Source organism: Akebia trifoliata, chromosome 8 (assembly GCF_017979445.1).
Source record: "Akebia trifoliata isolate Shusen 1 chromosome 8, ASM1797944v1, whole genome shotgun sequence".
Classification (NCBI taxonomy): Eukaryota; Viridiplantae; Streptophyta; class Magnoliopsida; order Ranunculales; family Lardizabalaceae; genus Akebia; species Akebia trifoliata.
Genome location: NC_141382.1, coordinates 5,879,676 through 5,902,406, shown reverse-complemented (window position 1 = coordinate 5,902,406; position 22,731 = coordinate 5,879,676). Strand labels below are relative to the sequence as shown.

The window sequence follows — 22,731 nt, the reverse complement described above, 5'->3', positions numbered from 1 at the left end:
GGAGAGAAGAAGAGAGAAATGGAGAGAAATCCTTATAAAATATTTTATAATTTCAACTCTGACCATAAATCTCTTTTAAGATATTTTAAAATTTCAAAGTTATCCCAAGTTCTCTCCTATCAATCCAAACTTAGTTTGATGAACTTTAGTTTTAATAGTTTTAGGAATTTTTGATGGGCCTAGTACATCATCTTGGGTATGGGTCGATTACTTATTTTTTAATATATAGGTTCATTGGCCCATTGATGGGTCGATCGACGATGCATGACCTAAATCACTTGAATGTATACGGATCATGAGTTTTATTTATTAAAACTTAGATCGTGATAGATCCATTCCCAATCCTCGGGGTCAATTTGAATGTATGAGGCCTATTTATAACTTGAAAAGGTTTTCTTGTGATTTATGACAGATTATTGCTTCAAAAGGCTTTTCTTCTGATAAACAATTTGTCAAGTTGTTTTGAGACATCTTTATCGTTTCCATATTATTCCTAGATGGAAAATCAAATCCTCAAAGAAAATTATTTTTCTCTGACAGTTATTTGGCTACTCAAATAACTCAATTAAATTAAATATTGCTTTAAAAATTGGATTGGATTGATTTTAGACCCACGATTTAAAAGAAAGTGGTTCATTTCATTTATAATTGATAAAGAACCATAGTGCTTTTCTTATCCATATTCTTAAATTATTGAAGGCTATTTGTCTTATTTCCTAGTTCTACATATCCCTTTCTAAGAATCTTTTTTTATTTTTAATTGATTAATGCTTAAGTGACTTCAAGATTGTACCTCACATCACACGTCTTGATGTGAAAGTGTATAGGAACCATTGATCACAACATGAAAAAACCTATATTTGACAGTACAAAACCGTCGAATTTCATAAAATTCGACAAACCAAGGCGTCAAAATTTTCATTGTCAAAATTTTTTTTTTTGACCAACAAAAACTATCAAATTAATAAAGGATGAGAGAAATTTGATGGTTTTAAGCCGTCAAATTGAGGAACATAAAAAAATTTCAATAGCTGTGGACTGTCGAAATTCAATTTCTAAAATTTGTGGGCTTTGGCACATAAAATTTTCTATTTTCACATAATGAATGCTTTTTGACTCATAACTCGATAAAAAGCATCTATGGTTCCTACACACTTTCACATCTAAATGTGCGATATGAGGTACAATCTCAAGGTCACTCCAACACGACTCTTTTTAATGTTGTGTGTGTGTGTGTGTGTGTGTGTGTTGACATATAGATTAGATATTCAAATTCACAAATGTTGTCAATCCCTTTCCCTTTTTATTTTTGTAGGATATTTTATTTTAATCATATGATATTCATGCTGGCTGTAATTTTCAGATGTTGATTGCTCGACTTAGAATAAAATTGACAATTTCACTAAATTAATCACCCTGAATTTAGTTTTTCCTAATTTTGTTTGCCATGAATTAATTTACTATTCATATGAAAGTGACCTCATTTTCAAGTTTTGGAGGTTTTCTAGTTGGACATGTAAGGAAAATTGGACATCTCGTATCGTAGCGACAATGTTGAGGTTTGGAAATAATTCAAATGTTGAGGTCTCAACTACTATTTGCTTGTTGAGGAGCACCATACAATATAGATTCAAATGTTTTTAGCTTGTCATTTACTTAACAAAAGCTACAAGATATTTGTCTAATATTTTCTTTTCTTAGCTAGTTAACTAAAGTCAATTATCGAATCTTTCATTCCGATACTTCTATAGATATATATACACACACGCACACACACACGTGATCAGACTCCCGATCGTATGAGTCCTCTGTTTCCTCTCCTCTCTTTTGGAGTATGGGGAGGCGAGGCTTTATGATCGTGAGTTGACCTCTATCTAGAGAGTTACTTCAAACTTATAGTTGAGAAAGTATTATTCAACCACATTTTCATAAAAATATAATTGTATTTGATTATCGAAACATGAAATACATTTTAGGCTATGGAAATCCTATAAATCATTAAATAATTATATTTTTCAATTGTATTTGCATTTCTTTAAATTTTATGAATTATATAAGTTACCACTCTTGGATTAGGGTTTATCTATTGGGAGATGAGTGTGCTCATCAGAGGCTAATTATTATTATTATTATATTTTTCTTGCTTGCCATGAATGGAAATATACATATCTATTGGAAAGAAATTTATTTAAAGGCTATACACACAAAGAGAATATATATATATATTTTGTTTTAATTAGGTGTTCAAAAGTTGTTTAAAGTTGAGAGGAGAATCTATAAACAGTAAGACTTTTTGGAGCAAAGCAAAAGAAACTTTTGATTATTGGGTAGGATGAGGAAGCAAAATTAGGGTTGTCAATCGGACTCGTTGACCCGTCCACAAAAAATAAGGATTAGGACCTTGATATCGAGTTGGGTGAAAAAGTTTAGCCCATTAATTTGGGTTATTTTAGGACTTAAAGTTCACAATCACCCCCACCTTCCCTCCTCTACCCTTATATGTATATATAAGTATGTTGGGAAACGTTCGAAGACCCAAAATAGAGTAAAATATTTTTCAATATATGGATTATAATTTTTAGAATGAGTTGATTTTTTTTTTTTTTTTTTTTTTTTTTTGAGACAATGATCTCTATGGTGAGGAGATCATCCTTACAAAAAATCGATCCATTATGAAATTTCTAACCCCATTAAAAATAATTTACAAATAAATGACGATCCACAATTCTTCAACTTGTAAATTAGGGTTGGAAGATTCAACATAGGCTGATTTCTTGTAAGGTTGATATCCTCATCATAAAGACTATCCTCACAAAAAATCAATTCATTATGAAACTTTTAACCTTTATATTAAAAAATAATTGGCTCACTGCCCCAAAATACTTCCCAAGTACATTATATGGTAAATAATGTTTTATTTTAACTGTCAATTTTGACATTCATTTGGACTAAAATTGTAGGATAATCTAAGAAGAAAGTACATAAAAATCTATTCTTGTGGATAGTTTGTGAGGATGATTATTATTATTATTTTTTTTGACAAAAATATTTAATCAAATAAAGTTCAAAAATTGAAGTTATTGGATTTGTCTAAAATTTGTTTTCGAGCAACTTTCATATTATACATTTCAAGTTAAATTTATCTCCCGATAATGATATTAACTTCAAATTGAATAAAATCAAAGCTTCCACTATTAATTCATCAACAAATAATGAGCGTTGATTTTGATCAAGTGTAACTGTGTAAATTTAAATCGTAAAATCAGAAGAAATATCTACGAATCCCAAGAAAACCTCATTTTTTCATCCATCATAGTCGTACATTGGACGCTGTGCGTCAGACGTCCTTGTATAGTAGAAAAGTTCATGTAAATCGTAATCTTCTATTTCGCTTGACCTTATTGACTGGCACATTTGCTCGGAAGTTTCAAGTGTCGTGTTCAGGAATAACCACGTGGCAACAAAAGATTCCCAATGGTTGTTAGGGGAGTTTCCTCCCACGCACTATCAAACATAATTACCCCTAGGCCGTATAATAACCACGAAACTGCCACTGATTTTAAGGGAGTTTCCTCCCACCAACTATCAAACCTAATTACCCCTAAGCCGTCTCATAACCACGAAACTACCACTGATTTTAATTATATAGATGGGAATGTGACCTTTAGTTTAATTTAATTTTTAAAAAGGTGGGTATAAAGGTTTTTCAAAATAATTTAAAAAAAATTGTAGTTTAAAATTTATGATTTAAAATTTAATTAAAAACCCACTTAATGTTAAATTAACAATGTTTCTTTAATTTTAAACAGTTATTTTCAAAAAACATTAACACCATAAATTTCTATTATCTAATAGTTTAGGTAACAAAGCATTTTATATATAAAAAAAATATCTAGCTTTTAGTTTGGGCTTAAATAATGTTGTAATACTTTAAAACAAAATATAATAACATAATGGGCCAACTGTTTTGTCTTGGAGTCTAAGCCCAATTATAGTCCCTTGTTTATATTTGTTAATTTTTTATTCAAAAGGTACATATGAAGTTTTGTTGAAATCCAAGGGTAAATTGGAAACTGGAATATCAGACCAAAATCTTCACAAAGAAGATCTGTCCATAAAAGAAAGGAAACAAGAAAGAAAGAACACAGGAGTTACATTCGAGGTGCACTGTGCGCATGTTAGCGAGATCTTGAAGAAACTGAGAGCGCGCAGGATAGCAAGAGTTGGAGCCATGGCTGGGATGCTTCCAGGAGTAGAGCTGGCTCGAAGAAGAAGGACTCATCATCATCAGATCGATAGTAATTCTCGCGAGCCGTGTCTTCATCAGCGGCTCGAGCCATCGACTTCCATGGACGAGACTGCTCTCAAGGCACGAAGAAGACTTGAAGAGAAGCTCAGAGGATTCGGTGGTTCCAGTTCCAGGTTTGTCTCCCCATCTCTCTCTAATGGTTTTGCTAACATGCACGGTTCTCTGTCGGCCCATGTTAGTTCTCTCTGTAAGAGAATAGGACGTTAGAAATTCAGTGTGTGGACCCATCGTTCCTCGAAGTCTACGAAGCCCACTATAAGGACCCTGAATTTTGAAATGACATAAATAGCCCCGATGTTTCCTAGGTATTAGGTCTAATTTTTACCAGGACCTTGGGCTATTCTGTTCATGGGCCGGGCCGGGCCGGTCCGGTCCAACTAGTAGATTTGTAACATAGATTTTGTTGGTGATCTAATATTTGGTAGAATGAATTGTATTATATTGGTGCCTTTATTTCATCAATTTTTTCTTTTTATAATTTATTAAATATTGGTCTTGGTAATGTGTGCACTAAATACACTTTTGGAAATTGGATTTTGTACAAAAATGCCCTTAAACTTTTTTCTTTTTACCGAAATACCGTGACGGTGGATTTCCACGTTGTATTTATTGCACTATAACGTGAGCGAAGTACACACGTTAACAAAAATCCTTTAAATGTTTCTTATCTGACCTAAGCACGTGGCAATTCAATTGACTTACCTGGTGTGACAGGCTGGGAACGGTAGTAGATGTGCTCCGGGATACATAACCACAGTTCCCAAGAAAAAGATGCAGTTTTGTAGCGTGAGGAGAGCACATCTAGGGTCTAGGGTTTTTGAGCATGTCATGTCAGCTACGTTGATTGAGTATGCCACGTGACTAAGCCAGATCATCATGACTCTATATGAGTCAGTGATTTTTTGAGGTCCCACACACATTCCCTGACGTGGCATGGGTTAGCATCATGTCACGTCTAGAACCATAGATTTTTCCTCGGAATACACATCTGTATATCCCTATAAATATGCACAGTTGTGTGTCCTGAGGAAAAAAAAATTATGGTTCTAGCACATGCCAGGGGATGTATGTATGTGAGAGTATGTTTGAGGGAGGGGAAGGGAGGGAAGGGGGGGGTTTTGTCAGAAAAATCATTATTTATTCTAAATATATAAAAGAAAGAATGGGCAAATATATTATTAGAGAGTAAATATGGTGGAGAATGATAATGTGATCTTGGACATTAGCATTCCCCCACACATACATTAATAAATAATTGTAAATCAAGTTAAATAGATTATTTCATATGAGATGAGATGACAACTTGATATGTGACAAAACAACAAAGTTTTAAAACCATGTAGCCAACTTGATTTAAGATTTTTGTAACTTCGATATTCAAAGAAATAATGAATAGATTTCTTTATGAAAAAATCAAAGCAACAAAGAAAATTGAATCGCACACAAAACACAAGGATTTTCGTGATTCGACAATGTGCCTATGTCTACAAATTAGATTGAAATCTAATCACTATATTCTTTTAGAGTTTGTCCTAGAGATCTCTTGCAAAACAAGAACAAGAGAAAATGATTTTCCCTTTTATCAAAAAGAGTCGCGATATGCTGACTCGAAAATTTTCACTTGGTTTGTACTCTGTGGACATGGCAAGTGTATAGAACCATAGATCTTTTCTTCGGGATACACAAGGAAAAAGATCTAGGGTTCTGTGCACTTGCCACATTGACTGAGTGAATTTTCGAATCAAATTATCATTAGTCTATTAAAAAAAAAAAAATCTTAAATAACTTTTCCCAAAAGAATACATATGTACCCTAATAAAAATTCACCTCGAGAACTCTAGGCCTCACCCCCTTGGGCCGAGTCCACTCCACTTTGTAAAAGGCCCCTTTTGATTTTGCCTCTTGAAACCCAAGCCCAAACAAGAATGCAAGACATCTTACACGACACTCATCATCTCCCCCTAGCCGAACTATGGAAAATTTCTATTCTATTTTATGTGATTTGTGCTTTTTATTGTTATCAATATTTTCTTGTGGCCAATTTTTCTAAGCTTCTAATTGCGACTACATTCATCCTATTCTTCACAATTCACACAAGTAAATAATCTCAAGGACTTTTATTAGAATGCATACAAAAAATGTAAATTACTAGGTGGCATGTGCAAATGCACATGTATTGAAAGATTGATTAAAGGGTTTTTGAAGATTTCATAGTAAAGTGAGGACATTTTTAAAAATTTTAAATCTAAATAACGTGATTATAGGGTCATTGCCCATTGGGTTGTTATTTTCCTGGTTTTGACCAAAATGACCCTGATTATATTAAATTTAAATGTAAAGGTGGTGGCATTTGTGAGATATGAATTTTGGTGTCGAACCACTTTTACTCCTCTCATTATTATAGTAAGGATATGATTTTATTTTTTGTTACATGGATGCAATATTACCAATGTTAATCCTTACTCCAAAACAAGCCCAATATGTATGTGTGTGTTTCCTTAACTAACAAGTAATGTTGGTCTCAAAATGGCAGATCGAATAAACAGCATTCTAACAATGAAAGAAGAAGCTCAAAGCATGCAGTTGGAGCAAAAGAGACAACCCACATGGAAGTATCAAGATTGGGAAGGTGGTCACTCCAGCTAGACCAAAGGAGTAGTTCACAGAGAGAAGTTTGTGTTATTTGCTTGGATGATTTGCGGACACGACAACAAGAGGTTACAAACCTTCCCTGTTCTCACAAATATCACTCAAATTGTCTTCTTCCATGGCTCACTGCTCATTCACATTGTCCCTGCTGTAGAACTCATCTTCACTCCTTATAATTCTCTATTTTTAAAAAATGTACCAATCCCATCCACTTCCCTTTGTTATAAAATGGTGAAGTTTCTTGGTTTTATTTACTCGATCTTATTGGCCTCTTATATGTTAAATTAAAATGAGGTTCATTAATAGAAACATGTTATGTATTTCATCCAGGTTCTTTAAGCTGATCTATGTTGATGAATTGGGTAAAACCTTGTGTAAGGGGTGTGGTAAGGTCTTGAGCATGTAAGCATACATGTTGATCATATGCGATAGACATGAGTTGGATGTAAGTGTATATGTAACCGTGAACATACATATTGATTGAAAGATTGGGTGAGGTGACTCTGATTTTCTCCTTAATAGTCGATTTAACAATGGTTCGATCTTTGTTGCTTCAAATGAGGACCAAAAATAGTGAGACTTTGTCTTTAAAATTTTTTAGGTCAGAGACCCATTTATAGAAGTTTAGGTGAATGAATGAGGACAATGATCAACTTCTTTCCTGAAGGTGACTTGGCATATATACCATTGTCGATGGTGGGGATCACACAATATTGTTGTAGGGTGAGTTTGAAGGGAGCGCCGTTTCTCAATCCCTTTAAAACATGGAAAACTTCCTCAACTCCTAACCCATGGAAGTGTTCTAAGGAATTCAAGGTCACACCATATAATACGAAATGGCATGCCTAGGATCAGAGCCAAGACTGAGCTTGAAGTTGACTGGTTTTGAGGAGAAAATTACAAGGGTTTTTATTAGAGAATGAAGAAAAGGGTATTTAGGTCATTTCAGTTAATCTATTAGAGAAGGCCCAAGTCAAAAAGCAATAACATTTTCAAAAAACAGGGTGTGTGTGTGAAGAAATACAAGGAAAAAAGAAGGATAATGCTGAAGTACCATTAAAATGTATATCGTAGGGGACATTTTTGATGTGAATGTATGTCAAAACCATAGATGCTTTCATTGAGATCTCACTCATATCTCAATGAAAAACATTTATGGTTGTAACATACATCCACGTCAGTGAGATCTCAATGAAAACATCTATGATTTTGACATACATTCACGTCAGAAATATCCCCCACGACGCACATTTCAATGTTACTCCAGCACAACTCAACTTTTTTTTTTTGAGTGGGGGCATTGCCCCCGTACAAGACTTTGGATCCGTTATGACATCAATATATTTCTCTTTTGGCACAAAATTTACTATGGAGCCCACATTCCAATTGGTGGGTTTCCTTAGCTTGCATGTCCATAACATATTCTATAATGGTTCTACTATCATAAGACTCTTACTTTCTATCTTTATGTGGTGTTGTTTTTTCATTCACTCCCATCTGCACTCTCATCAATCAAAACTGAATCATTGAAATATAAATCAATGAGCATGCCTTAAATTTTATTAGTTTAGGCCAACCTTTAGTGCAAATCCACTGCTTTTAAAGCTCACTTGTGAAAGTTAGGACTGCCAATGGGCGTGTAGAGTGCTTTAAACCCTAACCCGTGAGGTGTTGGGTTGTACCTTAGATCAGTCCTATAACTTTATTGGGTTTTATCTATTTTTCAAAATCATTTGGAATTGTTTGATGTTGCTTTTCATCAAAACAAGGGTTCTAATTATTTAAAAAAAAAAAAAATGATTGAGATGACAGTAAGATTATGTTTGGTAACACTTCTCAAATCTGAAGTCTGGAAATTAGAAATTAGACTTTAGAAGTTTCATTCAGCATCCCCCATCGTAGTTTCAAAACTTCTGAATTTCAGTTCTAAAATCTGAAACGAAACAAGTGAAAATAAAGCTTTTGAAATCTAAAATTTTAAGGTAGACCATCTCTATTCAAACTTACAGAAGTGTTACCAAACTTATACACATAAAATATACTAATGGGTCTGGCCAAGAAATCCTAGGTACTACCCCAGCCTAGATTTAAGGGCTTGAAAATTTTGAATCCAACCCAACCTTTGCAGGCTAAAAAATCAAGGCCCTGCCCCTTGTATATTCGGTCAGGTTAGAAAGGCCCAATTGACACCCCTAGAAAAACTATCTATTCTTTCATACTAGTTACCACCCCAGCATCGATGTCAGTGATAATGTAAATACATTTGCTTGTGATTCTCTCATGATCGGCCAAGTTAAGTGTCTAAGGACTGTCATATAGTTTTCTAAGTAAGTAAATTCTATGTGAAGATTTTTCAAATTACCATTCATTCATTTAAAGAAAAAAAAACTTCGATTTACCATCTTTTTTTAATTTTTTAAATGATAGGGACATCTGGACTAGTAGGCCCGACTAGTGAGATAAGGTACTTGGCCTCTCGCCCAAATCCCCCGAGAACATACAATACCTCACAAACCACACATACCAAATAAGTCGGGATAAATCTCTCTGAATGATCAACGAGGGGACTTGCAATCAAAACCTCTCCCTTTTTTAAAGGAAACCCTGGCCTATGCCCAACCCTATCGTGGAAAGTAAAATGGACCTAGAGCCTTTCATACTCTCAACCTGGTAAAGGCTTCTTCACTTATCTTAATCCAGCTGTACAATCTTTTTTTCTCAATTTCTTTAGAAATTGATTTCTTCAAGAAACCATGTTTCATATAATCATAAACACTCTAAAAAATTCAAGTGGCCAAACAAATCTTTCTTTCTTTAACTAATATTTTACAAGTACTCAATAATCTAATGAAGTATCCCTTGACTTTTCCTCTTAGTCAAAACCTTCTTCTTCTTCTTCTTCCATTAGAATTTAATATTAAGAAAACTTTGACCAATTCGAAAGACCTCTTCCTCACAAGACCGACCCAAAATATTAGTATATATATACTTGTTAAATTTCTTTTAAGATTAAATATTGCAAGCTTGTTGAAATATTTGTACTTCTAGATTCTAGTTGGGAATGTCAATGGTTGGCTCCACATAGACCAGAATCAGAACCTAAATAAAATTTCGGTTCTAATTCTATCGATTTTGAATCCGAGCATGAAAACATTGGAACCAGAATAGACCCTACGAATACCCGATACCCATCAGGGACCCATTAAGATTGATAATTATTTTTTGAAGGAAAAAACCAGTAATTGCTAAAATAGAAAATCAATTATAAATGTAATAATTTAACTTGTAATTCCTCAATTGGAAATTAAAATCAACGATAAATTCTTTAAGCAGATCAAACTTTTGAAAATAAAATCATAGAAATTATGACAAGGACAATTTATTTATTGTTGAAATTATATAATACGTGAAAAATGAAGGGATGTTAAGGTAGAGAAAAGGTAAAAAATTAAACATTTCATATTTTTTATATTTAATTTGATTTCCAGTACATTTACTTCAGGATATTTTTTTATTAGTATTTTATTAAATTACTAATTTTTGATAAATAAATTAAATTTACTAGTTGGGTACCCAAAGGAGACCCGATTCATCCTCAAAATAGTTACCTAGAACCAGACCCAAAAACGATCGGGTCCATTATGATAGACCCAAAGCCGACTAATCGGTTTTGGGTGCATTGGGTAATTCAGTACCCATTGACACCCTCACTTCTAGTACAAGCATCACGTATAGGGGTGTCAATGGATAGTCGAAAATTCAAATCCGACTCGAATTCAAATTCGAAAAATCAAACATTATCTGAAAATTTCGAAGTCGAATTTGAATTCAGATTGTTTTATATATTTGAATCCTTATTGGATACGGATTCAGATATTAATATTTTGAATATGATAATATCCAATTCGAAAAAATATATAATATATATTATTTTATTTTATTAACTTTTTATATAAATAATATAATATATTATTTTATTTGATTTATTTATTATATAAATAGTATAATATATAATAAAATTTTCTTTTAATAATGAAAAATTATATTTATTTTTTTTATGTACAAATTATTTAAATTCTAATCGGCTATTATCCGATATTTGATAGGATAATCAGATTCGAATTCGGATAGAATTTTAAAAAATTCATTGAATTCGGATATCAAATAAAAAATTTGGATATTGCTCTATCCGAACCGATAAGCATTCGTTGACAGTCCTAATTAGGTAGATATGTGGATAATGTAATATTGTTGTCCCAATCTCATCAATTAATCTGGACCATTGGTGGGTCCTCCTCCAAAGTTTCTTATCATCCGATCAAAAATAGCATGTTCTTGGTTGATAATTAATGATTAAAAAGACATAAATTCTAGATACCATGTAGTTGAAAGAGTCTTCTCTTTGTCATGATTTAATTAATTTCTTCTTAAATTATTAATAATCCTCTAGAAGGAAAGAATTATAATGGAAAGAAATTTTGAGAATGACGTGTAGAAACTTCCTAGAAGAATTGTTCAAATGAAGGAGTTTCCACGGGGTGTTTGGCTGCAAATGTCTAATTGTGATGGGACCTTTATCTGGACTTACGTGCAACATTAAGAAGCCATCATCAATAAATATGTTGATATGGTAAGTGATCCATAACTGTGCCACATGGATTGGGCTCAGATCGGATTGATACTAAATTGGTACTAATTAGGGGTGTCCTGAATGGGTCGGCTCGGGTTTGATTCCTATAAGAGTCATAATTGTTAATTTTTCTCGATTTTAGCTCTTGTTGGTTTTGATTTCGATTCTCAAATCAATGAAAGTGGAACAAGATCCATACAAAAAAAATCTCTTTAAATGATTCCAATTCTTCAATTTTATCAATTATGATTTTCTATAGGTTTGGTTCTAAGAGACTAGACTCTAAACAGTTCTAATAAAATGATTCCTAGAACCGTTCAATTGATTTCAATTTATTTCCCATGGATCCCATTTCCGTCATACTGTGAGATAAGGACATGTGTCCTCCTAAGTCTAGACATCTCTCAATTCAAGAAACCACATAGTTAGCCAAAAAGTAAGATCATTCGAGTCAGAGCAATAAGATAAGCCTCGTCAAATGAGAAGGAAAATCCTAAGGCGAGGACCGGTTTAGCTTGAGTGAAGTAAAGAAAAAAATCTTATGCCAGTCAAAATCTAATTATACGCCAAATCCCTACATTTAATATGATATCCACGGGTAATTATCATAGCAACATTAATAGTAACCTTCTCTAACTTACCAATCCTTAATAGTAAAATTAAATTAACTCAGTAATTAATGCACTCAAACATTTTGAGTCAAACTTTGAGTGCTATTATTAAATGAGGTTTGGCTGCAAGATCCAAGGGCATAGCCAACTCATAGCCTATTAGGCAATACCTAGATGAATCATGTAGTGACACATGTCTTAGACCCAGAGCTATAAAACCCCACCTAAAAGTGGGAGAAGTTGTTCAGGAAAATTCTCTTCGACATATAAGAAATTTGAAATTCACTCTGTAACTCACCATTTATCATCTTCCTCGTCTTTACTCATACTAACTCTTGTTTCCTATCTCATTTCAATTTCTGACTTAATTTTGGAGAATCATTGATAGGTATCACATCGAGATCTCCATCTTTATTTCTTTAACCTTTCAAAGACATGGGGATCAATCAACTTAACAACAATTGAAAAAGAAGGTCAGAGGATTAAATGTCAAAGGAGCAAAGTCGGGAAGAATCATGATTCGACCAACTAGATCAAGAACTTTCAATCTCTCGAGGAGTGGGGTCCAAAAAACTCTCCACATTTCTAATTATATGTGTACCCATTGACATACCTACTAATAGAGAAGAAGATTATTAGGTCCAGACGCATTTTTAATTAACCCAAAAAAAAATAATGTTTTTGAATGGTTCCCAATCTAAGCCCATTCGGAAAGTACAACATGTGAACTTTAGATGTAATAAATAATATGATATAAATATGCATCATTAATATATTTTATAAACTATTCGATTTGATTGGATCAAGTTCTTATTGTAATCTAAATCCTTGACCTAGACTTTCTCTAGAAGAAAGAAATGGAAGAGGCAATTTCATCAAAGAAAAATCCAACGAAGTCTCAAACTATAAAGTATATTTTTAGACAATAGAAGTCTAAAGAGTTTTGATAAAATGACTCATCAGATGACATACTCAATCGACTCACTGATATGGACAAGCTTGAAAACCGTAGATCTTTCTGTCCCGAGAGACACTTTTTTACGAGAAATTGCAATAGTGTATACCGAGGCATACAGATCTACGGTTCCAAAGTTGTCATGTCAGTGAGTCGATTGAGTATGTCATCTGGCGAGTCATTTTATCACGACTCAAGTCTAATGTACTCTTTCCGTCCAACAAATGGCAAGTACATCGTCTATAAGAAAAAGTAGTTTAATGTCAATAGAAAATAGAAATGATATTATAATAATAATAATGATGATTTTCTAATACCCCACTCTAACATAACCCCACCCCCCCTCAACCCGATCATAGAATTATAGATCATGTGCCCCTGAATATGCAAAACCATAAATCCTTTTCTTGTGCATCTCAAGGCAAATGATCTTTGATTCTGTGATGGGGGCATAGTGGGGTATGTTGTGGGTAGATGTTGATCATACCAAATATTGCCATGTGGAAATTAATCATGCTAGACCAAATGCTTACACCGATGGACGAAGAATTCAATGACTAAAATGATAGCTATCCATCATAATCATGTATTGTAAGGTAGGATTGTCAACGGATGCTTATTGATTCGAATACAATAATATCCGAATCCAAATCCAAATCCAAAATTTTTATTTGATATTTGAATTCGAATTCGAATCCAATTATCTTATCGAATATCAGATAATATCCAATTAGAATTCAAATAATATATATATAATATATATATATAATTTCTCCTTATCCAAGTGATTTTTCATTATTAAAAAAAACTTATTATATATATACTATTTATATTATTTTATTTATATAATAAATAAATCAAATAAAATAATATATATTATATACTATTTCAAATCGAATATTATCAGATTTGAAATTTTAAAATCTAAATCCTCATCCAATAAGGATTCAAATATATAAAACTATCTGATATCCAAATTTTTTCAAATAATATCTGATTTTTTGAATTTGAATTCGAATCGGATTTGAATTTTGGACTATCCATTGACACCCCTATTGTAAGAGAAGGGTGTTAATGAGAGACGTATTATATATATATATATATATATGGGTCCCGTTCGGCACCCAACCGTTTACCCAACAATTTGCCCAACATGTTTTGTCCTACATAGGTTAGAAGTTTTGGAATAGGCTGATTTTTGGTGAGGATGATCTTTAGAGATCATCCTCACCAAAAATCAGCCTATTCCAAAACTTCTAACCCATGTAGGACAAAACATGTTGGACAAATTGTTGGGTAAGAGATCATCCTCACCAAAAATCAGTCTATTCCAAAACTTCTAACCCATGTAGGACAAAACATGTTGGGCAAATTGTTGGGTAAATGCTTGGGTGCTGAACATTTCCCCATATATATATATATGGATATCTGGCCCATTTAGGTATTTGTATATAAGACTTGAATTTTGAGTATATGTGAAACTGAATCAAAATCAACCCACCCAACACCCCTCTACAGATTTTTTTTGGTACAGGCAAGTCAATCCAAGATTTTACAGAATTTAAACCTAATCAATCATAAGATGTCATGTGCATTAAAGTTATCTCCAATTTACAAAGAGTAGGGATCTAGAATGGTGTCCGGTTCCTAACCAAGGTCAAGTTACACCTCATTTTATGACATGTGGCTTTTTTGGGACCGATTGACCGTATGGGTCTTGATATATATAGGGTACCAAAAATCATTGCCTTAGATAACTTGTATCCACTAGAACTAAGCTTTTGAAAAGGAGTTTAAATTCAAGTATTAGAAATCATTCTTCAGACAATGTTATAATCAATGGATGCACACTGTGGAGGGAAAATTTACCAATCACAGAGTAGGGACACATAGCAAAACGGTTGTTCGAGCCATTGATGAGAATATAGGAAAAGATGACGTAAGCCCTAAGATCGGAATAAGTGTCTAAATTTGAGATTTCTAAAAATATGTGATCTTATACTTAATCAATAAAGTCTATTCCAAATGAAGAACAATTAAGAGGAAATCAATGAAAGATAGGATTAGGAGATCAAAATAACAAGGAGTCTCCTGAAAATCTATAAATAAGGGCTCAACACCACAAAATAGATACGTAAGATTTTCACGTTAAAAAGAGGTCTTACAAGATAGGATATTTTCTAACTTAAACATTGGAGTCTCTATAATACAAGAGAAAGGGGAAAGACATCGAGGGCTCAAAGATCGAATGATCAAAAAGTGGAGATTCTCAAGGTATTCACTAAAAAGACCACTACACACCACCAATCAAACTAGTATTTTGTGCATAGTTTCACCAAGGAATGGACCACATATCCATATGACTCACCCACAAAACAAAAAAACAAAACAAAAAAACAAAAAAAAAAGCCACGTGTCATTAAATGGGGAGTCACCTGACCTTGGTTAGGAACGGGACACTGTCCTGGATCCTTTCTCAGTCAAACTTTGTTTAAGACTGAAATTTTCTCTTCAATAATAAATTAATAATAATAATAATAAACACAGTTTTCAAATTCTTCAAATCGTCAATAAATACAAGCCACCTCTCACCTTCTCTCCAATAGCATTCTCTCTCTCTCTCTCTCTCTCTACAAAATTAGATATGGCCTCCATTAATCTCATAGCTTTTATTGCAATCTTTCTTGTCTCCCAATCTCTCTCTTCTGCACAGAATTCTTCTCCTTGGTTGGGTATATACTCCAGCTTCTCTTCTGTTCTTCTATATTTATTCTTCAACTTTTTGTTTTTTTGTTTATGAATTTGAAGATTTTCTAATCTGGGTTTTATTTAGTTTATATATATTTCTTTAATGGGATTGTGAATTTGATGGTGATTCTATCCAATATGTGTGTTTTAATTTTGTGTTATGTTAGACGAGTTATGCAAAGAAGTTGAGTGTGGTAAGGGAACCTGCAAGGCTTCTACTGATTACAATTTGAATTTTATTTGTGAGTGTAATCCGGGTTGGATCCAAACCCGTTACAATACCACTGATGATCTCCGATTCCTCCCTTGCGTTATTCCCAACTGTAAGCTCTTCTTCTTCTTCTTTGTATTGTTTTATATTGTCCCACATAACGAGCCCAAGTCATCTCATCTCATGGTTTCAAAACTTGTCCGAGACCAAGACTAAGACATATTGCCCGAGTCGTCTCGATATCAGGCATGGACGAGATGAATGGACAAGTCAATTTTTTTGATGAGATTTAAAATCCCACTTAACATGGGTCACGGGCTTAAAACTATTTTTTATTAAATCGTATTTCAATAATAATTATTATCATTTTTTTTAATATACAGTGAATTAGTGTATGTTTGTGTTCAATTACAAAAGTAATATAAATTAATTACAAATATTTAAATTATTAAAAATTGATTATTTTATTTCACATCAATCTGAAATAAAATACCATTTCGATTTTGTCAAATTTGTTAAACTTGGACCAAAATATTAGATGAGTCATCTTGGATCAAATTATTCAATTTACCATATTCACATTGACTGCAATTGTCGACGTGTCATAAAACCATGGTTTGGGAAGAAATATTCCTTCAAGTGACTAAAATACCCTTGTATTAGATTTTGATTTACTCTACATGTCAAGGGCATTATATAATCATATAAATTATGGTTTTGTGGGGTTTTGATTTTGAGTTTACTTAAGAAAACAAACTCTGGGATATCTTCATGGAAACTGAGTGAGACCCCTTAGGAGGCCAAAAGTTCCTTCCTGACCAGAAAATGTCATAAACTTTATCAAACGAGGACATTAAGGTCATTTCAGGAGTAATTGTCTCTGTTTCGTCAAACTTACATGCTACAATTGCAATGGAAAAAACAAAAAGTCATTGAATGTTATTATATAAAAAGACAAAATGACCCTCCAAATTCCAAATGTTACAAACTTTCATTCTTCGATTTTGTTAGGGCACACTTTAAAGTGTAATAAACTCACTTTGGATATTGAATTTCTTAATAAAAACTCTCAAAAGATTTTGTTTTACCAAAAATACTCTCAAATGCTTATTTTCAAGGTGTATTAATGCAGTTTAGCGTGTGCCCTTAGGGCACATGTTAACAAAACCCATTTTTAATTAGATGACTAAAAGATAGACGAGAACTAATTAGTGCCTAAAAAAGTCAATCTGGAATGTCACGAAATCTTAATTGATCAATTATAGAATACCATGAGGCATTGAAGGCATCTCTAATTTACAAAATATCCACGTTAGGAAAAATCTCAATACATGCAACATCCTATGATCGGTTAACTTGAGATTCTGGAAAATTCCGAATTAACTTTTCTATACATAAAAAAAAATTGCAACAACGGATTTAAAAAGAACTAAATCAGACCCTTGTTGGGATCAGATCTCAATAGTAGGATCCAAATCCAATCCTATACAATTGGAATTTTTTTTTTTTTTTAAAACTTTTTTTAATGATTGAATCAGGATGGAACAAATCCTTTTGATATAAAAAAATCTACACAAACTTCGTAATATTAGAAGCAAATATGCATAATAATTTACATAATTTCTCACATTTTATTGATGTTTCCTCTTACTACATATATTTTAATATAATTCTGCTTGATTTGTTCATAGGTAGCTTGGACTACTCCTGCCCAGAAGCTCCACCCCCAGCACCAGAAGTCAAACAAGCTCCTACAAACATCTCTCTCTTTGATCGTAATCACCATTGACAACACCATCATTCTCTTAATCACGATTATAATCGATTTGATTTGATCTAATTATTTATAAATATGTTTTTTTTTTTTTTTTGAATTTTTTCTAGCATGCTATTGGGCCTACTGTGGACAAGGTTCCTGCACGCAATCTTTAAGATATGGGCACAAATGCGAATGCAAACAGGGTTACACTAATCTTCTTGACACCCCAGCCTTCCCTTGTTTCAGCCAATGTAAGAACACTAACCCATCTCAACATTAGAATTGAATGAAAGATCGAAAGGCGTCACAACTAATGTGGGATTTCTGTATTTGGGTTATAAGGTGTTCTTGGACAGGATTGTGCCAGCCTTGGGATCTCAGTGTCTAAAGATACGGGGACTCCAAATAATCCCAATTCAGCCCATTCAGCCAATAAAGGTATCTTTATTATAATTAGTACACAAATGCACAACTTGTAATTATAGAAAAGCGTTTGAATTTATGAGACTAATTCTCTATCTCTCTCTCTTTTCACACCCTTTCCAGCTATTCTATCCAGGAATTTCCTATGGTTGACAATCTTGATAATGTCCGTAGCGATGGTTTCATCGACTTGAGGTCTCCATCATCCGGGGCATAGTCTTTTAATTTATTGCATGAGATGTTATTAAAATATCAGTTTGTATAAATATTTATAAGAGTTAGGGCTTGTGAACTCATGACATGATCTTGAAAATTTATGAGGAAGACTGTTGTATAGAAGCATTTAATCACTGTGTGGAATAAATGTCATGAAATTGTTGTAGTAATATTATTATTATTATTATTATGTGAAATTTAGACTGTTTTGTTACTTGGTAGTAAGGGTATGAATTTAGCCCATTGGCCTGATCCATAAAAAGATGGGTTAGGGCCTTGATTTTGAACCTACAAAGGTTGGGTCGAGTTCAAAAAAATTTCAATCCGTTAAATCTGAACAAAGTAATGCCCGACTTTACCATACCCGACCCACTATTATATATTTTATGTATATATTAGGGTAAATTATCATTATTCTTACTCAAGTACACAATTCATTTTTATTCTCAAAACACTTTTTAGCAATATCGTCACTTTTAAAACAGATTGTATAACATAAACCAATGAAATTATTAGTTTTTCAAAAAAAAATATCAGTAATCTCACTATTTTTTATCAATGAGATCATTACTTAAAATTCCAACGATCTCGCCGTACATATTTTCAGAATTAAAATAAGTAGTGTGTATTGGAATGGGAATTTTAACAATAGTTATTCATGTTTTTGAAAATTTCACTATATATTATGTACGGAGAGAGGTATGATTTTTCTAATATAAGATAACTAAAACATAATATTATAAATAAAAAGTTTTTTTCTGTTTTATATGGCATAAAAGACTGTTTTATCTATAAGAGATAAAGAAGGTAGAGTAACATAGGAGGTTAATATGGTCATTTAAAAAGAAGAAATACATGGTTCTATAAACAAAAGAAAGAGAAGGGTTGGGTTTGAAGAGTGAGGAGAGAAGATGAGATCAAAAGAGGGAGATGAAGATGATGATCATGACATCTACATCACAGGCACGCCTCTAGGCTCTAGGCAGATTAAAAGTTTAGCTACAAAACATTAGTACTGGCAGATTGAAAAGCTTCCCTACCTACTTTGTCAGCACAGCACCTCTTTATTTGTCGGCCTCAGCGTTGCAAATACCTCGGTGACGTAGAAACATAATCACTGAGGTCACCAATACTGGACACCTTATCATCCTACGTGGTGTGCCTCGCTTGCAGAGATGGTCCATCCCCTTGAAATCTTAAATATGTATAATATTGCCACTTGGGCCTTGACTTTCATGGAGAGACTATATTAATTAAGAAATTGGCCTTATTGGGATTTGTTTTTCACTCTCATTTGCATTGCATGGATACCCTTATAATTAAGTTTTTCAAGAAAATTTCTATAGTATTGATCAGACTTTTTCTTATAACACACCAATGTTGGAGTCCTATTTTTCGGCATCTCATCCATGGCGAAGCCAAGATTTTTTGTTTAAGTGGGGGTAATTAATATCTATATAAATTTTAAATTTTTTTGTGAGGATAATAGTGATAAAAATAAATAAATAAATAATCATGGGTGTGTCTGATCCGATTCTCAAGAGTCAAAGGAGAAAACAGTATTTTAAAATCATTATACATAAATAAAAATTCCTTCCAAAAAATAACATATTATCTACGAAGTATCAATTTAATAATAATTTATCCCACTAAAAATATGATTAGTGACATTTTTTCAAAAATTAAAATTCATTTTTTTTACAAGTAATAAACATTAAGAAGAGATTACTATTTTGAGCTCCAATATTCAGTTTATTTGAAAAATTGAAGAACTTTATATAATATATGTTAATTTTAAAATATAGGGAAATCTAAAATCATGTATAATGTAAAAATAATTGATAAAATAAACCAGTTTCAAGTAGTTGTGGGTACTCATCAGATAGAACTTAATGATTTTGATTCCTATCAGTTCAATTTCATATTAGACCCTACTCTTATTGGTACCAATAACAAGGGAATCGGAATTGAGGTTTCGATTTTCGATTTTCGTTTGAGTATCCATTGACACCCCTAGTTTGGATAAGATTTTGATGAAAAAGAAAGAAAGAAAAAAAAAACTTTTATCATGCTCAAATCAAATGTATGAAAATGGATCGTCACTGAACTCTTAAATTTAAATGATGGAATGTAACTGTCTTGATGATGTAACACACCTATAACCGTTGATATCAACTACTGAGAACTACATAAAAAAGGTACTAAAAAGGATCTATTATGGAAAACTTTTAATGCATACCCCATGTCCAATTACTCATTAAACCCAATCCATTTCACCCATGGACTGTTAATTTTTTTGAGAACCAGGTTTTAGGGTTAGATCAAATCCATTGAGTTATGTTTGAACCAATCGATCTTATTTGATTGGAAGGAGCCAAAACCTTTCCAACCTTCTCAAGCATATTCAACTTTAATCAATAAACATTTATTTGCAAAAACAATATATATATTTTTATTTTTTATGTTATAAATGAGATTTATAGACACCAATCATAAAATTTATTAATTTTATATAAAGATAAATATTTAAATTATTTTAAAAAATATTTTAACATATTTTGAGACTAAATATTTATAAGAAGGCATGGCCAATGGTTATTCTCAATGACATTTTTATCAATGTTTTAAAAATCAACTTGATGGTCAAATCGAAGTTTTGCCAATATCGTTGGACCCAACTTCAATATTAATAAAAAATGATATTTAGTAACAATAACTTTTAAATTTTCAAGAACCAGTTCATGAAAATCGATGGTTCGTAAAAATTGATGATTCATTATAAAGTACTAGTTCAAAGTAAATTGGACTGATATTTTTTTAAAATTAGGTTGGACATACAATTCGATCCAATTTTTATAAATATTATAAAATCTGTTGAGCACATTGTTATATTTGTATCTTCTATTGTGTTGGTAGATGAAACCCAATGATTGGGTTTTGTGAGAGTTGATTTCAGATTTTAAAATCTATGATTTTAGAAGTAAAGAGTGTAATCATTCCCAAACAAATTGAAAATCCTCTTATCTCTTGACCATCCAAATACGCATGGTTGAATCATGTAAATCGTGTGTTTTTAATTAGAATCGTGATTTTTTGATCCCCCCCCCCCCCCTCCCCCTCCATTTGACATACACAACTGATATGGCATGTGCCAGAGTCATAGATTTTTCCTTGGGATACACAATTGCACACACCCCTTAAACATGTGTAGTCGAGTATCTTAAGGAAAAAAAAAAAAAAAAGGCCCATGGTTCTAACACATGCCACATCAGAGGAGTGTGTCAGAGGAGGTGCTTTTGACACACCCAACTTATTACTCTCCAATTTCTTAAATTATTTATGACACCGCAATTAAAAATTAAAACACACACCGTTAACATTTCAAAGATTTGGCTCAAGTTATAATCTCAACATTATGACACTCAATTAAATAATTTAGTTGTTTACAATTATGATTAAACTCATATAAAATACTAAACCTAAAATATAGAAATTCAAAAAACAGAAAAAAGAGTGCTTTTATTGGCACCCCAACTTTTACTTATCCTCAATCATTTACTTATTTTTCTTTATTTATTATTATTTAAAAAAAAAAAAACCTATTTTTAATGAACTCGATAACTTGGTGTTGGTGGGATTTGAACCCAAGTCTCTGGTATCACCCACCTAAAGACTTAATGAGCTAAGCTAGTTAACCCATGTAATTTTCTTTATTTTTAAATTGGGTGTAATAACTAAAAGTTGGGAGTGCCAATAACAACTCTCTTAATTCTTTTTTATTTTTATCTCCATTATTAGATCTAGCCACAGATCTTATTTTACACATATTATTCTTCATTTTTTGGAACAAATATGAAATACAGATTATTTAAAGGTTCATGGAAGTCTCACAAAAATGAAAGATTCCGATTCAAAATAGCAAACTCGTTCTCTTTCCTCCAATTCTGTTCTGACTCATCCACAGTGATTAAGATTCGGTCGAGTTCAACTATATGACTACTCGACGATACAAAGTCCAAGGGTGAATTGGTAAATTCAACTTGCATTTGAAACCTGGGGGGACAGACGTACAGAGAAAACTCAGGTCGCAGTACCAGTAAATATTTTTCCCAAGAAATTTGAATCTCTAAAAATCATCATAATCCCTAGAAAATAAAAACTCATCTCAGCCGTTTGTTTGGTAGACAAAAGTCCCAACTTTTTAACACAAATCATCTCTC

At 32.5% G+C, this 22,731-nt stretch overlaps 2 protein-coding genes across 2 annotated transcripts; both read left to right on the top strand.

Moving 5' to 3' along the window:
• The first annotated feature begins 4,021 nt into the window (after positions 1–4,021).
• Positions 4,022–7,477, top strand: LOC147395713 (putative E3 ubiquitin-protein ligase RHY1A). Its single transcript, XM_086451373.1, has 2 exons — positions 4,022–4,422; positions 6,843–7,477. Exons 1-2 carry the CDS (start codon positions 4,232–4,234, stop codon positions 7,132–7,134), a joined length of 483 nt encoding a protein of 160 aa, XP_086307499.1. The 5' UTR covers positions 4,022–4,231; the 3' UTR covers positions 7,135–7,477.
• Positions 7,478–15,742: 8,265 nt separating this feature from the next.
• On the top strand, positions 15,743–18,676 carry LOC147395712 (uncharacterized). The gene is made up of 6 exons (XM_086451205.1): positions 15,743–15,886; positions 16,070–16,225; positions 17,805–17,888; positions 17,998–18,123; positions 18,215–18,310; positions 18,419–18,676. The coding sequence occupies exons 1-6, from the start codon at positions 15,799–15,801 to the stop codon at positions 18,487–18,489; spliced, it is 621 nt and encodes a 206-aa protein (XP_086307331.1). The 5' UTR covers positions 15,743–15,798; the 3' UTR covers positions 18,490–18,676.
• Positions 18,677–22,731: the final 4,055 nt, after the last annotated feature.